Source organism: Rhamphochromis longiceps, linkage group LG23, assembly GCF_057381845.1.
Source record: "Rhamphochromis longiceps isolate RC_006_pf linkage group LG23, R_longiceps_female_GT1.1, whole genome shotgun sequence".
Classification (NCBI taxonomy): domain Eukaryota; kingdom Metazoa; phylum Chordata; class Actinopteri; order Cichliformes; family Cichlidae; genus Rhamphochromis; species Rhamphochromis longiceps.
Window position 1 is genome coordinate 5,280,780 of NC_140578.1, and position 16,310 is coordinate 5,297,089.

The window sequence follows — 16,310 nt, forward strand, 5'->3', positions numbered from 1 at the left end:
GCAGGAAGAAACTGGAGCATCAGAATCAGAATACTTTTATAATCCCTAAGGAAACTATGTGCGTTACAGTTGCTCCAAGACAGTAACAGTAAGAGACTAAACTAATTAAATAATACAATTTATTGCAAAGTTTACACATTTAAGAAATAGCACTAATATATAGAAAGCAATCAATTATAAATTAATGACTTTTAGCTGTAACCTGTGAACTTTGTCATTTGTTATTTTACTGTGGAGCGTGTGCAAAACTAGATGGAGTGAGATACACAACAATTCATTTAGTCATAATGTATACTAGTAGTTAGGGCCATAAATATTTTGACCTCATGCCCATGTGAACTTCGATTTGAACTTCAGCAGATCATCTTGACTATGTCTAGATTCCTAATGCATTGAGTTGCTGATGGCTGATTAGATGTTTGCATAAATGAATAGTTGAACAATTGTGCTCAGTGAGTGTACATGTTCATAAAGTGTGTTAAAAGAGAAAAACCTGATGGTGGCTCTAAAGGCAAGCTGAAATGATCACCAAATACATTCTCAGTGTTACTTAGGTCATATGAGACATCACGGATATACAAAGTGTTGGATGTGTTTATTTGAACAGCCAGTGTACTGTACCTCATATCAGGTCATTTAATGATATATATCATGAACTATGTAACCTGAGTAATTTTTTTCAGATCCCAACCTGATGTCTCCATTTAACAATATGCTTTTGTGATTCTGTTCCTGTTTGTTTCACTTGTAATGCATGCTTTAGCTTACATGTTTAACATCAAGTGCCTTTACAATATATTTCCTGATTTTTGTTCATATATCTAGGAAATATATATGTTTACATTGACTTAAAATATGCTGCATAATCATGTAAAATATGTTTTGTTTGCATTGCTATTAAGAAAATAAGACATCAAAGAAAAACAGTTTATTGTCTCATTAAATGTTACAAACAAGCATAACGGCATGGGTTCTCTTTGAATCTACTCTAACAGAAAGGCAAAGCAATAATTGATTATTACTGTTTTTAAGAACATGAAATGCAGTATCAGTATATTAGGTCACAATGATATCTTGTCTGTTAGGCAGTCTCAGTCATCAGATGTCTTAGCGATCTGAGGTTTAAATGTATTATGACTTTCACTTATGTTTTAGTATGCAGTCAATCCAGTCTCTGTATTCAGGTATCATAGTATAACTGTAGGTGTTTTGCTTGCTGGCAGACACCACCCCATACGCCGTTCCACATTCACAGACTAACGGGCCACCAGAGTCTCCCTGGAAGTACAAGCACAGTATGTAGTTATTGTGATCATAAGTGAACAATGAGCTAATTATCAATGCTGATCAATGCTCTTTTTTCTTTCTTGTTATAAGATGCAAAATCTACTTACGCTGCTTGGTCCAGTTGTACCTTTAGAGCAGTACTTTTTTTCCTTAGCACACAACTCATTGTCAGTCAGGTTCACATTGACTTCCCGGAGTACATCAGATGCTTTACCATTCTCTGTTTTTCCCCAGCCAAGGACTGCACATGACTTTGGGACATCATCACGGCCTGCGAGAGTAATAGATGTCACATTCTCGTTGAACTTAGCCTTGGGATGCAACTTCAAGAAAACGAGAAATAAGAGAATTTTAGTATCAATATATACAGTATATAGATTAACAGCTGTTTGTTGATGACTGAGCTTTTCCTAATATAATAAATGAAAGTTGATTATAGCTCAAATTAATAATAATCTTTTTGTCAAATACAATTATTTTGGTCTTTATTTACCTTAAGAAGCATTATGTCATTTTTTAAAGAAGTTTTGTTGTAGCCTTCGTGTGGAAAAGCATTTGTCTCATCCACAGTCACAGTCTGTACTTTTCTGCGATTTTTGTAATCATGAAGTCCCAGAAAGACTTTGTACAATCTGAAAAATAGGGGAAAAATATCTTGAAACAATAAAGATAATAATTTTTAGTATTAACAAAAGAAAAGATAAATCCTTCATGAAACCTACATCGCAGTCAAAGGTTGTGGCTTGAAGTTGTGTAACTTTAGCATTATTGTGGCCACATAATTCATTTTAGATAAACATGAGTGGGTTAAACTCACCTGGCTTCGCAGTGGGCAGCAGTCATCACAAAATGCTCATTTACAAGGAAGCCATCACAGTATGTTGTAATACCATTTGACTTGTTCAGCTCCAAAATCACCATGTACGGCCTGCTATGTGGTGCAACCTTATGGCCACCCACGATTTCTCCTGTATGAACTGGAGAGAAAAAGGTTTTCATATTCTATGCATCAAAATCTTAACTTCATGGACTCCGTTTTGACTTTGTATAAACGTTTGTGCTATGAAAAGAGCCTTACCTTGATCATGAAGAGTCAGCACGAGTATCAGTGCTGCCAGGTTACAGTGGGTAAACATGGTGAGATCAAAGTCAAGGTGAGTTACTGAAGAGCAATGGGGCACTTCACTGACACTTCAGTCTTTAAATGCTTCCTTATAATAAAGGAGGAAGTGTTTGTGTTTTTGTAAATGCAAATGATGGGGTGTCAAACCACATTTATAAAGAGATCATCTCTGACACCTCCAGAAGCTGAAAAAAAGTGTAGCTTATTAAATGTAGCTCATTAGTCTTAGTTGGAGTCTTTAAGCAGGCTTAATAGTAATATAGTTCTAACAAGGGTCACATTATGCATTGTTATAGATTCAAAATCTTTCAATAAAGCTTAAAATAAATCAAATCAAACAAAACAAAAAGGTGAATATAACATGGCTTTTTGTTGAGATATTGTGAGACAGGCTTTGCTATAAATTGGTCCAAGATTCAAGTATATGACTTGATAGAGTCAACTCACAGTACAAACTCTATGAACAATGTTAAAGAAAGAAGACATTTTATAACATTTTCAATTTATAGCAAGAATGTTAAAACCATGGGGTAAAATGTTTTTTGGGGTTCATGATGAAAGAAAAATTTAAAAGAAAATTAAGAAGGTAATTAACTTAATATACTTAAAGAGTGACAACAGTGTGAAAAGTTATTGTTTGTTAGCATGATGTATTAGATGGAAAGCTATGACTGTTGCAAGAGTTGCAAGAATTTGTGCACATGGCTTCAAGAAAGCATCTTCACAATATTCAGTGAGAAAGCCTGGCGGATTACTTGGAAACAAACTATTTTCAGAATGTTGGGGGCGCGTGAAACAGGAAGCCAGCTGACATGTAGCACCAGTTACAGGTCAAGTCATCTGTCACTTTGCTTTTTTGTAATACATATAGCATGATATACAGCAATGTAGAGCAGGATAAATTCTTAAGTATACAGTGTTTTACTCAGACAGCCCTTCGCGGTATAATACGATAAGCCAGTTGTACAATCACAAAGGACGTGTTTAGTTTGTATTACGATGATGAAAAATAGACATCAAGAACAAAGTGCAACAGTTTATTGTCTAATTATGTGTTACAAACACGTATACCATCGTCATCATTGTAATCAGCCTGAATATTGATATCTCAGTCATTAGATCTCTTGATAGTGTTTCACTTATGTTTCAGTATACAATCAATTCAGTCCCTATATAACTATCTTAGTATAAGTGTGGACTGTTAGATAATTTGGGTTTGGCCTACTGGCAGACACCACCCATACGCCTTTGCAGCTTCCCAGACTAATGGACCACCAGAGTCTCCCTGAAGTACAAGCACAGAATGTAGTTTTTGAATTCTTAAATATATAAAATTAGAGTCTATAAAATTACACAGGTGTATAAAATCAGTAACCTCAACAATTTAATTTCTGCTCTTCCTGCTCACTTGCTTGCACACAGTGCATAAAGGTTGCCAATAATTTGCTGACTCAACAACTGCAGAGTTTCTAATCTCCTCTTGCATAAACCTCAGCACAAAAACTCAATTATCAAATCACTTCTTTTTCATGGTGAATTTGAAAACAAAAACTCACATGTAGAAATTCATCAAATTTTGTGGTTTTCGCCATCACTCTGAGACAGGATGTTTCAAATTTTAGGGACAAACATAAATTTGTAGGATTATAATATAATCCAAAAATGCAGGACTGTAGTTCTACATATTTATTTAATATGAAGGACATATTCTGGTCAAAAATCACAGTAGTACTGGAGGCCATCCAGAGTAAATGTGTTTCTATGATTTTTTGGGGCCAAGTATAATAACAAGTTAAGTCAAGTCAAGTGGCTTTAGTGTCATTCCAACCATGAGCCGTGGCACAGTACACAGTGAAATTACACAACGTCCCTCCAAGACCATAGTGCTACATATGACATATAACAATCAACACAGGACTACATAAAGTGCGACAATTGCAAAAAAAACCAAAAACAAAACAAAGACAGTGCAACACCAGCCAGAACAGAATAACTTCAGTTTTATCTTAATTTTTAGGCAGACGCAAAGACAAGAGAAGGAAACCATCATGGGGCTGAAAAATCAACATAAACTTATCAGAAAGGTAGCCAAAATTTTAGCAGGGACCAAGTCTGGCACATTTCTTAAAAGAAGGAATGTCCTGGCTATAAAGCTCCGTATATGGTGTTTTACTGTGTAGAGAAATGCAGCTACTCTACAGTATATTTGCTAACATGCAGTTGGACAATAACTGTTTAAATGAAGCACAAACAGTGTATTCAATTTACATATAGCTCCATATATTAATGCGCTTGTACTTTTTTGCTCATTATAAATAACATTTGTATTTTTGATGGCTCACTCAGTGAGTCATTTCAACTTTATTCTGGTTTGGTCACATATCTGTGAATGTTCTAGCATCTCTCATCCTGTTTGTAATTATCAGGAAGTATAGATTTATATCATAGTTTCCTCTGACTGACTTGTGAAACTGCAGTGTATCCGCCATGGTTCGGTATGTCTGAGTCTTTCAAAAATCATCTCTTTTAAGTCTTCAGTCATAGCAGTAGAAATTTCCCCTAATTATGTCACTCCTTATATGGGTTAGTTTTTAGAGAATACCTGTAAATCAGTGTAGTGATGAATACCTGCAATATTTGGTCAAATGTTTTGGGCCAGACTTTTTAATCTTTGAATGCATCTCTCTTTCTAATGGCACAGGTGTATAACATCAATAACCTAGTCAATTTTTGGTCTTCTCAGATAGCCCACAAACAACAGTAAGTGATTTTTTTCTTGCAAAGTAGAAGAATTTGGGAACCACAGCAGCACAGCCACAAAGTGACAGACCACATAAAGTTATAGAGATGCAGAGTGCTGAGGTGCATTGTGCAGCACAAGTCACCAACTATTTGCTGACTCAAAAACTGCAGAGTATTAATCCTGGCATTAACATCAGGACAGAAACTGTGCTCAGTGAACTTCATGGCAAGTTTTTATGGCTGAGAGGCTCTTGTAGATGTAGTGTTTAGGTGGCCCAGTAATTTTACCATCATAGAATATGTATGAACCACATGCTACACATACACATACTGGTAGATGAACCATATACAAGTATTGACTATTTAATTTAATTTAAAATTTACAACAGTGACCCTTAAAAATTACAGTTTTGTAAAAGTAAGTGAATGACAGAAAGAAGAAACAAATTAGTAAAATATTTGAATTTAGATGTCTGTGAAGATTCTCAGTCATCCAGGTCATCGTAGTCAAAGGAGCTTGCAAAGAAAAGCGTCTTGACTTCTTTAAATTACTTGAAGACGTTTCACCTCTCATCCGAGAAGCTTCTTCAGTTCTAAGGTCAAATGGTGGAGAGTCCCAGACATAAACCTAGTGGGAGTATCCCCCCACAGAGGGACAAAATGATCCTCTAATCGCCTGAGCCAAGGTGTGAAACTGGGTGTGAATTTAGAGAAACTCTGTGACAAATGACAGGAAACAAACAACTCAACATCTCAATCATAAAAAAAGAAAGAAAAAGCCTGGTGTCAACCTGTGAAAAGTTAATACACAGTGGAAACGAAGTGCTTTCAAAGGTGTGGAAAAAGCTTTCCCAAGTCTTTTTATACGGAGGTATCGCCCTCTGGTGGCTATTTAAAAGAACGGAGGATTAAGGGTTAAGAAGCTAAGTTTTTAACTTTCGTAACTTAGGTCATCAGTAGGAGGACAGCGGTCCGATTTTGACGGGGTGTGAGCAAAGTTTCCAGTATTTACGGTAGCGTTATTTTAATCGCAGCTTTTGTATTGCCTTTACAGTAGTCACTGTACATCTATAGGAAACACACAGACCAGTAGCATGCAGTATAACTCATTCAACGTGACCCCCCTTACCCAATCAAATAGTTTATTGAGAGCAAAGTTGCGATTTCCTGTGTAAACCGGGAACTGCGATATCACTTATCAGTTCGATTCCTTATCAATTCTCCTATCAATTGTCACTGGGTTCTCATCAGCTCTGTTTTGAGAGTCTCCACCACTGCTAAGCAGCGATAATAAAATTATATTAATGCAAATCAATTGAATACTGTGGGTCTAGTGTTTGTGCATGTTTGTTACGTTATTTCCCCTCTTTTTGTGATCTGTGTTGGAATCATTACTCAAAAAAGTAATTATTACACAGAACCACCACAAAGCCTATATTCCAGTGAAAATTCCGGACCTGATTTTGAACCATCCACTGTCTTAATTCTAACATGGTGTAAAAGTTTGTGCCATGAAAAGAGCTTGCCATGATCATGAGCACAAGTATCAATCCTTCCATGTTACAGTGCGTAGATATAGTGAGGTCAAAGTCAAAGTAAGTTACAGTCAGGCAACTTTTTTCATCTGTGGGACACTTCACTGACATTTCAGCCTTTAAATGCATCCTGATCACAGAGCTAGAAGGAGGGATTTGTGTTGTTTGCATATGCAAAAATTAAAAAACAACAACAACAACAAAAAACAACTAACTGAAATTAGGAATTAGGAATGTCTGTGGCTACTGTATATAGTCAAACACCACCTGTCAAGTAAAGCAAAGTACAATTGAATAGATTTCAGTAATGCTACTTTAATAATATTTTACAATGACGATTTGCACAATGAGCTGCATGGTACTCTAATAAGTTTTGCATTTAACATTTTTTAAAAAGCTTTCGAGTAATTTGTAATTTTTTTTTCAAATAAAGTGACGTCTTCAGATTTTTGCATCTTGTCTCCTCATAGTTGTCTGTGAAAACTGTGAAAGGGTCTGGAGAAGCCGTGGAGAATATTATGCTGCCAGCATTACTGGCTTGGTGGTGGGTCAGTGATGGTCTGGGGGGTTGAAACGTATATTAATATAGATATAGCACTGGTTGTTTTCGGGTGGGGGGTTTCCATTGAGATCTGATATGTACAGTGGCCCTGAGAGGTCAAACAGACACCAGCAAATAGAAAAACGCTGCAAAAGCACACAAAACACTTTCCAAAATTCAGCAACAGTGCTGCACGTTGCCAACGGCATTGGTTGTGTTTGATTAGGTTTGTGTATTTGTGTATTTTGCTGAGTTATGTGAATCAGTTGAACATTGAAATGTTCTAAATTCTATTTCCAGAAAGCACAGATCACTATGACAAACCTCTGCCTTTCCTTTCCTCTGCCTTATCGATCTAGTTTGGGGGTTTTGAGATTTTTTATAGATGCATATATCTAAAATGAACACTGCCAAAACAAAACACAATAGGCTGTTGGAGTGACCTAGTAAAAGTCTGGATTTAAATCGGATTGCAGTGCTTTGGCATGACCTTAAATAGGCTATTCATACTATTCATGCAGAATTATTTAAACAGTAAAATTCTTTTTCCAGGTAAGATCACTGTAATATGTGTGGTTTAAACACATATGTGTTTAAACACATAAACTGTTGTGTGAAAATATTTTTAAATATACTCAATTATAATTTCAGATTTGATTGTGACCAATTACTATTTCATATCATTGTTCTATCAAATAAAGCAATTGTTCTGAAGATGTGGCAGGGCATGTTATTTCCCACCATGCCCACAAGGGGGATTCCACGGACTGTACTTAGTGCAGTTGGACCCCTTATAATCAGTTCAGCCAAGCTGGTAGTCACAGTTCAGGGCTCGATCAGATCCATAGTTAATTGCTGCTTGTGTCCCAGTCCTTGATTTTTTTATGACAGAGTTATTAACAACAATTATAATTATTTCCGACTTTCCAGAACCACATGCATACACATATTCTCTGTGCTGCATTTAATAGTAAACCCATCAACACTGTTAGGATTATTTGTCTGCATTAAGCCTTAGGGGAAAAAAGGGAGCACATTCTAACCGATGCACACTCTGTGATTACCACCAAGTGTAGCCAGCATGTTAGTGTAGAGCCTTCACCTTATCAATAATACATTTATTTGCATTTACAGACAGAAGTGGAATGGGAGGATGAAAGGCAGAGAAAACTGGAGGCTAGAGCAGGCAACTAGTCACATCTGAGTCAAATAAAGATGATGTCTCAGATCTCTCTCTTTGAGATGTTTCCAGACAGACAAACAGACAAAAGAATAAGGATAATAAACAAATATCTGACTTAACTAAGATATATGGCATTGTTGCTGGGACATATTTTCTTTTAGACTCTGCTCCAGATGCCACTCTTTTTCTTGATTTTCTTGTCCACAGCCATTAGCTTGAGTCTCTATCAATTTGCTGTTTGGAAGCAGATAAACAGAAAAAAGTAAGTATAATAAACAAATCTGACCAACATTTAAGAAACTGCAATATCTCACCCATGAGTTATCCCTCCGTTATATACAATATTACAAGTGCAGAGTCTCGAGTTTTAAAAGGTTTGCATCAATAAAGAAAAGATCTATTGGAGATGTATAAGTACAAAGGCATATTTATACACTGGCCATTCAGTCTTGAGAATTATCAAACAAGATGTATATTGTATTAATGGCAAAAACATGAGAAGTTGTAAAGACTGCACTAACTGCGATTCCCCAACTAACTATCATGGAAAAGCTAGATGTGGGACTGACATTGAGCGAACTACAAAAGGCCATCAACTGTCTTGCAATGAAAAGGTTACTGGAAGCTATGGCGGTGGTGCTGAGGAGAACCTTCCAAAAGGATAGCCAATTCTGCAGTACTCTACCAATCAGGCCTGCGTGGCATGACCATGCCCAGACATCCTTAATGATAACCTGCTCCAGAGTGCTGTGGACCACAGAACGGAGCAAAGGGTTATCTTCCAACAGGACAAGGAGCCCAAGCACACAGCCAAGATTTTTAAAAAAAAAGAGAGAGAGAGAGAGCAAAAGAACTTAGAGAAATTAGAGAAGGACATACACAATGAGTTAGATCCAAGAAGATTTGAGAAGTTATATTTCTATTTGTAATTATGACTGTATTCATCAAACAATTAACTGATTAAAGTGCACATTTTCTGCTCTAATTCAAGCGATTAACCAAGTATTTTCTTAACTGTTTAGGAAATGCACACATTTCTATGCATGGTCCCTGATTTTCAAAGGCTCAAAAACTCAGTCTACAAAGGAGAAGTGCAGAAAGAAAATAAGATATTGTTAGCCTTACACAGTGGAGCTAATGTTACGTATAGATGTGCATGAAGTTGGCCAATGCATGAAGTTCTCAGTTAGAGCTAAAATCTCAAGAACTTATTAATAAGAGAGTATAATTTTTGGCTCATTAAAGTTATATCAAAGGCAAAGTAAGTAGTGATTTAAATTTAGCAAAACTCATGAAGGCGACCCTGGGATAAAGATTTTTGGATATTATAGAAAGATATCTCTTTGAATATACAAGGTATTGATCCAAGTGGAATGATGTTACTATGATGCATGCAAGGACCAATCACACATACATAGCTGATATTTTAAAACCAGCTGGAAATTCTTGTTTGTTTGACATTTGAGGTGTCAAGAATGAGCTGAAACTCCATTCCAAAGAAAGTTACAGTGTAACTCTCACAGAGTATTACAGTAATGTTACTGAATTACACCATATAGTGTCTATGTTATTAATATGTTGCTATGCTTAAGCATGAAGAGTCCTCAGGCCTATTTTGGATTTTTCCTAAAAACTCTTAGTTATAGTTAACGTTCTGTTCTCTTTTAAAGAAATCTGACAATTACAAAATAATGAAAAATGGTATCTAAAAGTGGTGTCTTTTCTGTGTCTAATCCATCTATTTAGATGCATTATTTAGATGGATTAGACACCGAAAACTCTGAATGATGACTCAGAAATGGAAGCGAAATTGAGAGCTGTTACTTGTCTATTTTCGTGAGCTTGTAATACTACAGTGTTTAGGCGTTTACGCACAGACGCAATATAAATCTGCAAAAAAAGGGTTTTCCACAACTTAACACAGACAAATGCAAAGCAGAGAGAGTTCTGTTGCACACCACATAGATTTAGGAAAAGCTGCTCTTTGTCACTTTTACAGTGTAGCTGTCCAGACAGCTCTCTGGACAAAAAAGTTTTAGACCAACCACTTGCTGACTGATTTTAGGCCCCTGATATCAGCTGATAAAAGTCTCTGAGGCAATGAATATCTTTAGTCAACTTCTGTCCTGAGCACTAGAGAAATGGGTCGAGAAATGTAAAGGATACAGAAGAAAGTGGAGTATTTATTATGATGAAGTAAAAAGAAAACAGTTAAAGTTGGTGTGACACACCACGGACCCACATAGTGTTTCATTATAGTGAAACAATTTATTTTTACAGGGTGTCAAAACACTACATGCTTTTCTTCATGGCAGCTCAGCCACTGAGCTTCCTGTCTGGCACCTTGACTGCTCTGGAAAGCTTTCCAGCTGTTTCTGCACACACACACACACACACACACACACACACACACACACACACACACACACACACACACACACACACACACACACACACACACACACACACCTCCTCTCTGGTCCTCAGTGTCACTACAAAAAGAAGAGCGTTCATTAGTGAAATTCCCTTCACCTGGCACTTAGCCTCCCTGGTACTGCGCTTCTAGCCCGCTGCACCACCCCTCCACTGCAGCAGAGCCAGACACCACACCCCTGTCACACAACCCCACCGGCCAACTGAGGCTGGGGCTACATCCGGTCAAACCTACCACTCCCCGGAGTGGGAGACAACCATCTGTGTCCCTGGCCTATGTACCACCTTGAATGGGATGCAAAGCCAGATACCACCAGGTGACCCCTGGATAATGGCATCCTTCATGGGGTGCAGCCACTGGAGCAGGGCCCTCTGTTTGGGTCTGCAGGATGAAAGGAAGGGAAAGGTTAGGAGTGTGGAGCAGTGGCTCCCCACAAGGAGCCTTCTTTACCAACACAAATGCCGCCTGGCACTGCTCAGTCCACTGGACCAGATCTGGGGTGCCCTTTCTGGTGAGATTGGTCAAGGGGTCACCTGCAAACCCAGGTCCGCGAACCCAGGCATGAACTGGCGATAGTAAGCAGCCAGCGCAAGGAACCTCCTTTTTGGTCTTGGGGCGAGGGCGGGATCCAATAACTTTCATTTTCTCCACCTGTGGACACACCTGCCGCACACTTCATCGGGTTGGCCGTGAGCCCCGCCTGCCTCAGGGACTCCAGGACCATGGCAACATGCTGCATATGCCCCGCCCAGGTGTCACTGTAGATGATAACATCATCCAGGTAGGCACTGCATATGCGGCCGCAGCACCTGGTCCATGAGGCACTGGAAAGTGGCTGGGGCTCCGAACAAGCCCAACGTAAATCTGACGAACTGGTACAAACCGTACAGAGTGGAGAAGCCTAGATGCACCATCACTCTCCTCAACCATTGTTGCTGGGACATATTTTCTTGGACTCTGCAGACAAGGGAATCTGCCAGTAGCCCTTGGTTAAATCCAGTGTCGTGAAAAAATAGCTGTGCCTATCAGGAACTCGTCAACCCTGGGCATGGGGTAGGCATCAAACCATAACACTTCGTTCACCCTGCAGTAGTCAGCACAGAACCGTGTAGCCCCATCTTTTTTCACAACCAGAACTATGGGGCTACACCATGCACTTCTATTACTCCCATTTTCAGCATTTCAGCCAGGTCTTTCTGAACAATTTGCTGCTTTTGTTCAGGCAGCCTGTAGAACCGATTTAACGCCCAATAATTTGCACCGCTCTTTTAGTGTGCGAGATATGAACGATGTGGCCAGGGGCCCGTTCTTCGTACCTCGCTAAGTAGGTTAGCCGGATTAGATTGTTGACGATTTCGCGTGATCCTGGATCAGTCGGTTCCCCGAAGCTCATCCGGGACTTGCTGTCATAGCAACAGAGCCGTAAGCGTAAACCTGCTCGGGAGCAGGTTTACTTTATGTAAACAGGATTAGATCGCGGCCACGCAGGTATGTCCGCGTCATCATACGAAAGCAACAGCGATATTCCACCACTGTTCCACCATAAATAAATAACATCAATGTAACTAAAGACAATGCAGCACCTGATCCATTTATTGATTTCACACAGGTCATTTCCTAAAAAAGGGAAATGTACTATTAACATTCTATTACATGTATGTGATTATTACAGATTTAATTCATATTTCAGAGTAGCAATTGTAAATTACTTCGTGTAATCAAGATGAGAGACCACGGCTATAAAAGCGAAGGTGGATTTGGGAAGCCTGTCGCAGCCATGTCCTGTCCGTATACGCGAGCCACCCATTGCGGAAGGTGCAAGATTGATAAGGAGAGTCCTCAGAATTCAGCGTATATTGCGGGATAGACAGGATCCTTTAGCTCAGCGCGACAGTGTGCTCATAGAGAGATATCGATTTTCCCGTGAGGGTATTATTCACTTAACCAACTTGTTGACGAGGGGGTGCAGGACCACCACCTGTCTTTTTTTCCTCTGCCCTTTTCTTGGTTGCTGTTATAAACAAACAGATTATTCCAGGGTCTCTTTCCAAGAGACTAAAAGCAATATAAGTGATAAATATTACCATTCTGTAGGATATTCTTATATTTCACTTTTACCTGTTCCCATGTTCTAGTGGGTCCTGTCGTGGCTCTAATGTGAAAGAGGATAAAATATAACATATTATAATATAATGTAATATAATATTGGATAATATAGTGTAATATAATAAATCTACCCTACCGCCTACTGGTGTTGGCCAGAGGGGCCGATGGCGCGATATGGCAGCCTGGCTTCTGTCAGTCTGCCCCAGGGCAGCTGTGGCTACAACTGTAGCTGCCTCCACCAGTGTGTGAATGTGAGAGTGACTGAATAGTGGCATTGTAAAGCGCTTTGGGTGCCTTGAAAAGCGCTATATCAATCCACTCCATTATTATTGTTATTATTAAATTACTTACGAGTTTAATTTGTCAGCAACTTCCTGCCAGCCCTCGCTCCTTGCTTTTGCAGCCTTTGCAGTGTTCCCTTGCGTTCTGATTAAACTCTGAAACTCCTGAAATCCCTCACTCAAGAGTTCTTGCTCTGCTGCCGAAAAATACCGAGCCGAGCGCGCTCCGTCGACATTTTCGCCGACTAATCAGAGGGTTGCCGATCAATGTTTCTACTATCGATGCGTGGCCCCTTTTACGACACCCAGTGATGTCACATTACTGCGTCCAGCTGTACTAATCGTCAACAGCAGGTGTGTTCGGGGAACCGGATTAGCGAGCTCACGGTTAGCGCGATGATTTGATCTTGGATGTGTCATTTGATCTTGGATGTAGTAAGCGACGTACGAAGAACGGGCCCCTGGTCAGTAGGTATCTCTTTCGGGATGCCGACTTGGAAGATTACCTGAAACACCACCTACACCACACTGTTTGTAGAAATGGTGCACAGCGGCACTGGTTCCAGGTATTGCATTGCATAATCCACCAGAACTAATACAAAGCAGTAGCCACGTGCACTCCGGTGAAACAGCCCGATGATGACAATACCAATGCACTCAAACAGGACCTCCATTAAGGCACTTCTGGAATGACGGGCTGGTTAACCAGCTGACATTCTGGGCAGGACGTTCACCATCAGTGCGCATCCGCTCAGATGCTCGGCCAATAAAATCGGGCCTCTATTCACTCCAGAGTTTTATCATATCCCATATGTCCTGCCATGGGGTTATAATGAGCCGCCTGGAATATCATTTCCTTTTTAGGGACCAACAACTGGGTGTGTTCTTCCTCTTTGCGAGTGTCATGACCCACTCAATAAAGCCTATTAGTCAATAACAAATACTACATGCTACTAACAGCTGTGATCGCATCCCCACATACGGCCCTGAAGGGTATTAAACTCCAGCCAATTTGTTCCAAAAATCAGGGGATGCGGCAGGTCAATTTGGTTGACCTGTATTATTCTGTCATATTTCATTTATACCAGTGGTCCCCAACCTTTTTTGCGCCATGGAACTGGCCTTTAAGGTGTCGCGGATAAATACAACAAAATAAAACTAGTACCGGTACCGAAAAAAAGAAAATTTATTCATAACACACGTGAAAAGACCAAGGAAAACCGAGTAAACGATAAAAACGATAACAAAATAACGCTGAAAACCGATAAAAACCCTGAAAACTGTACATTTCACACCTGAGCCTCAACTCTCGCGGCCCGGTACCAAATGACTCACGGACCGGTACCGGTCCGAGGCCCGGGGGTTGGGAACCGCTGATTTATACTATTATTGTTCATTTCAGCTTTAGCTTTGTAGTTTTAGCTATCTTCACTCATTTTTGTTCATACATCAATGTCTGTTGTACTGTAGTATGTATCATATTGTAAATCTAAGATACAAAAATCAATTTTTACTTAAAATGAGCTGTTTACTCATTTGCATTTTCATGGTGAAAAGAAGTCATCTTGAAAGATAACAGTGAAAGAGATAATGTTTCTTGCTTGATAATACGCTGCTAAAAAACAAGATATTCTGGATTCTCACTCTCGATTAATCAAAGCTGCACAGCACAAAGTAGGACATTACTTTTTTTGTTGATTTTAAGGGCAGGAAATCTGAGTTTTGCTTGCCGGTGGACACCACCCCATAAGCCTTTCCACCTTCATAGACTAATGTTTCACCAGAGTATCTCTGGAAATACATGAACAGTATGTAGTTATTGTAACAATTGAACAATGAGCTTGTTATTATTATTAACCTAACTTTTTTTCTGTAGTTAAGATACAAAAACTACTTACATAAGCTGGTCCAGTTGCACCCTCGGAGCAGTACTTATTTAGCTTAGTACAAAGCTCATTGTCAGTCAGGTTACAGTCAGTCTTTACCGTTTCCTGTATTTCCCCCAGGCCGGAACGTCATGAAAATAACCTTACCTTTGCCTTGAAGAGTCAATACATATATCGTTAGTGCCAGATTACAGAGGGAAAACACTGCGAGATGAAAGTCAGGGTGAACTACTGAAGAGAATGATACAACACTTCACATCTTCAATCTTGAAACGCTGTCTTGGAACAGAGAGAGAAGGAGGCGTGTGTGTGTGTGTGTGTGTGTGTGTGTGTGTGTGTGTGTGTGTGTGTGTGTGTGTGTGTGTGTGTGTGTGTGTGTGTGTGTGTGTGTACATTTGCAAATGTTGTGGCTTTGAACCACATTCACATCCACAAATATTAGCTTTTTAAAAACATTACATCTGATTAAGAAGACAAATGCACATGTTTTTCTCATCTTAGACTGTATTATTATTGTGAGAAGGAAAGTAGTTGTTAGCTAAAAAGTTAGCGTATACAAGGTAATTGTGTTAGTTTAGATAAGATAACTATAGCCTTTATGAACCACATTAATGATGAAGAGATTTTATGGATTTAAAGCAGATTTCAAGCAGTTTATGAGGTTAACAATAATGGCCACAATAACCATGTAGTAAAAGAAAATCTACATAGTCTACAGTCAACTGGAAAAGAAAAGGAGTGAATTACATGAAAATGTTTGACACAAGCCCAGACTTACACAAGTAAGTTTGCAGTTTCCACACCTGGTGATTGATGCATGTGAGAAAAACATTAATACAAAATATAGTAAAGCAAAAAAGTACAAATAAAGAGAAGAAGTCTTCTTACAGGGAGATTGGATGTAGTATGAAATATAATTCACGTATGAATACGCGGACAACTGACACTGTCTAATAAAAAGAAAAAAAAACAGCTGTGGTAAGTATAACTTAGAATTAATCTCTCCTGGTGATACAGCAATGTAAAAGAAAAACACAAGGAGTGCAAAACTATCATGCATGAGAATATATTTACCTTAATCATAATGTTCTAACCTTCAGTTTTCATTCCTTATACTTAGTTCTAAATAGATTACAGTCACTCTTTAAAATCTGTATTAAAAAAACAGAAGGCTTGTTAACTTGAATTCAGA

The 16,310-nt window shown here is 38.9% G+C and overlaps 1 protein-coding gene across 1 annotated transcript; it reads right to left on the reverse strand.

Annotated features, from left to right (window-relative positions):
* Window positions 1-1,124: 1,124 nt before the first annotated feature.
* LOC146641067 (mast cell protease 1A-like) lies at window positions 1,125-2,423 on the reverse strand. Its single transcript, XM_085398716.1, has 5 exons — window positions 2,366-2,423; window positions 2,105-2,264; window positions 1,781-1,919; window positions 1,395-1,610; window positions 1,125-1,278 (listed from the first exon to the last, which is right to left on the reverse strand). The coding sequence occupies exons 1-5, from the start codon at window positions 2,421-2,423 to the stop codon at window positions 1,141-1,143; spliced, it is 711 nt and encodes a 236-aa protein (XP_085254842.1). The 3' UTR covers window positions 1,125-1,140.
* Window positions 2,424-16,310: the final 13,887 nt, after the last annotated feature.

Excerpts from the sequence above, each read along its gene's own strand:
- LOC146641067 (XM_085398716.1), bottom strand. The coding sequence starts at position 2,423 with ATGTTTACCCACTGTAACCTGGCAGCACTGATACTCGTGCTGACTCTT. Across the intron at positions 2,265-2,365 it reads GCTGACTCTTCATGATCAAG|TTCATACAGGAGAAATCGTG; the intron begins GTAAGGCTCTTT and ends TTTTCTCTCCAG. Across the intron at positions 1,279-1,394 it reads GTACAACTGGACCAAGCAGC|GGAGACTCTGGTGGCCCGTT; the intron begins GTAAGTAGATTT and ends TTGTACTTCCAG.